This window comes from Oncorhynchus nerka, linkage group LG1, assembly GCF_034236695.1.
Source record: "Oncorhynchus nerka isolate Pitt River linkage group LG1, Oner_Uvic_2.0, whole genome shotgun sequence".
Classification (NCBI taxonomy): Eukaryota; Metazoa; Chordata; class Actinopteri; order Salmoniformes; family Salmonidae; genus Oncorhynchus; species Oncorhynchus nerka.
Genome location: NC_088396.1, coordinates 30,165,022 through 30,167,868, shown reverse-complemented (window position 1 = coordinate 30,167,868; position 2,847 = coordinate 30,165,022). Strand labels below are relative to the sequence as shown.

General features: G+C 42.5%; 1 protein-coding gene across 1 annotated transcript in view; it reads right to left on the bottom strand.

Moving 5' to 3' along the window:
• LOC115119286 (ephrin type-A receptor 6-like) overlaps positions 1–1,329 on the bottom strand; it is a 106,361-nt gene extending 105,032 nt beyond the window's left edge. Inside the window, exon 1 of the mRNA XM_065017935.1 lies at positions 997–1,329. Coding sequence (XP_064874007.1) covers positions 997–1,252 — 256 coding nt within the window. The 5' untranslated portion in view covers positions 1,253–1,329. The remainder of the gene's footprint in view (positions 1–996) is intronic.
• Between the last annotated feature and the right edge of the window lie 1,518 nt (positions 1,330–2,847).

Genomic DNA, 2,847 nt, shown 5'->3' with positions numbered 1-2,847 from the left:
GTGTGTGTGTGCATGGGTGTGAGTGTACTCACCGCCCTTGTCGGTGGTGACTGTAATGGCGGCCGTGGCGCCACGGTTCAGGGTTAAGGGGTTTAGGGGTTAGAGTAGGTTGTCCACCCACTCTGGCCAGAGTGCTTTGGTAATGACATTTCAATTATGTTATAAAATACATTTTACAAGGACAAATGATTATGTTCTGAATCATTCAGTGGGCTCTTTCTCTGACATATCATTAACATCATATCCACAAAGTTGGATTTGGTAACCTAAAACATCTGATAATACGCACCGAGCTCGGTTGACATAGCAGTGCAGGTTGCTCATAACAACTTTTGAGGATTTACCGTTTTGTGGTTGTCGTCTTCAAAGTTGCTTCCTCGGGTTGCAAAAAGCTAAATTAGCATGATGCAGCTGAATGAAATGTAAAAGGCTTTGAAAATAAAAAGGTTGGTATACGCTCAGTGCTCCGTTGATATTTCACAGAGATATGCTTGTTTTTGTGAGAATTAATATCAAAAGCGTACACTAAAATATGAAAATACTATATGTCATGTGTCATAATCGATATCTATTTGACCTCTATATTGTTTTATGTCCCGCCGATTCAAAGAGAAAGATGAGTTCAATGGGGAAAGTGAGCCTTCATTCTTGCACAGAATCCAGCCTAGCTAACACAATGCAATTTTCCAGATTTTGTACCACTTTTTTCTCTTGATTTAGTCACCGTAATTCTGGCCATCCTACAGGGGTAAAAACTCCAATCACTTTTGAGCGGATTATGACAGAGACATGAGGTTTGGAGGATTAGACACTAAATTAACATATATTGGTAAAAGATGCATTTTAATTGGACACCCTAGTCAGAGGGTTTAAGGGTAAGAAGTCAGGGTCAGAGGTCAGTGTATAGGTGTACTCACAGCCTTGGTCGGTGGAGACAGTGATGTCTGACAGGTTCAGGGTTAAGGGGGTCAGAGGTCAGTGTATAGTTGTACTCACCGCCCTGGTCGGTGGAGACAGTAATTGCGGCCACAGGTCTCGGGTAGTTAATCATCTTAGACACTCCATTCAGTGACTCAATCTCAAAGGTGTAGTTGGCGTGAGCAGAGAAGTCCATCACCGTTACCGTGGTGTTAGTCAGGCCCTGGGGGCGGGGCACAAAGCGAAGCTCTTCCCCACAAAGCTGGCATTGGTCGGGCTCTGGGCCGCATCGCTTACATAGCACGTTATAGGTCAGGTCCCTGCGACCACCCATGTCGCTGGGAGGAGACCACTCCAACTGTAGACAGGTGTCATTCAGGTTGAAGACCACGTTACGAGGAGGGGAGGGGGGACCTGGAATAGAGAGAGAGAGCTTCGTGTTGATTGATCATGTTTCTGCCTCAACATCTCTGTAGTTTGTGGTGGTATGAGTCCAAATAAAGAGTATAGCACACATTGAAAGGGAACAGGCAAATGTTATTGCACTTTAAGTGGAACAGACAGCGTTTTAACTACTTTGCAGATCAGAAACAAACAGACAGTCACATCAATCAAAAATATTCAATTCCCAGTTCATACTACAAAACTAACTTCATAAGAGGTTTAAAAAATGGGTTCTAATTTGACTCAACATTCCATGACGTACAGTAAGACATTGTTGGGAGAACAGATGGATGCAGTTCAAAGCATGATGAATATAATTCACCAATACATTTCTTTGTAGTCCCAAAAAACATCAGGTTGTAAATCACAGCTGGCCTGGTACATTGTTTGCTGCCTCCATTCGGGATGCACTGTTTCAGTTTCAATGACTCAATATTTTGGACAAAAACGGCCGAATGTAACTAAGGCTGGGAATGTCAATATAATCAAACTAGAAAGGGCAATGATCACAAGTCAGTCATAATGTGGCTAGCGTAACTATTTATGTATCTATTAATTTAGCAAGCTAAAAACGTGGAGGCTAATGTTTGCTAGCTAGCTGCTGGGTTTTTTGGTTGCTACAGCTAGAGATGCAGGTGTCATTTGGTTAGCAAGCAATACATATTAATCGCTTTGCTAGCTAGCTAGCTTTATTGAACTTTAACGACTGTTATCCAGTTAGCATATCTTGTGCGATCGTAAATTCACTCTGGCTATCTAATCCAAATTCAGAGCACTCTCATCTAAGAGTGAAGGATAACTGATGAATTTACGAACACGCAGCACCGCCGAATATGACCCCTGTCAGTTGTTACCAGCAGCCCAGTCTAGATAACATGCAAACAGCCTAACCAGCTCTGCTAGTGCAAATAAAATGGTCAGAATGAGGTGTTCTCTCATTTGTGTCTAGAAGTAGCTAGGACGCTAGCCAGCTTTAGACAGTTAGCTTGGGTGTTTGACTGCCATTGTGAGGAATGCTCAAATCAACCCTACTCCTCGGCCTGCGCGTCCATTGCAAATAGTGCAGTGTGCTCTCAATTTACGAACAACCCAGAGTGCACTCTGACATACTGAAGGCAATTTACCCTTAGTCGTCAATCAAATGTATTTGGCATTGATCAAATGTGTGGGCAGGCAAGTTCCCATTCAGTTGTCAAAGCGTGGGACGAGCAGGCTACTACTCACCATTGTTTATCAGTGCAATTTCGATGGCCAAGTATCTGAAAAAGTTTGAGTGTTTATCTAATGTTCCCTCATTAGATTTTAGCTCATCTCACTCTGGCTAGCATTAGTTGTTGATCTTCCTGTTGTTGATGTGCATAACTGAGTGAGAGATAGCCTTCCTTTTTATGGTTGTTTGATCAATAGGACTGTAAAGTTCCCAAACGTAAGAGGACACATTTACATATTTGCAGAAATCCATTCATGTGTATTTTGGAGCTCTTG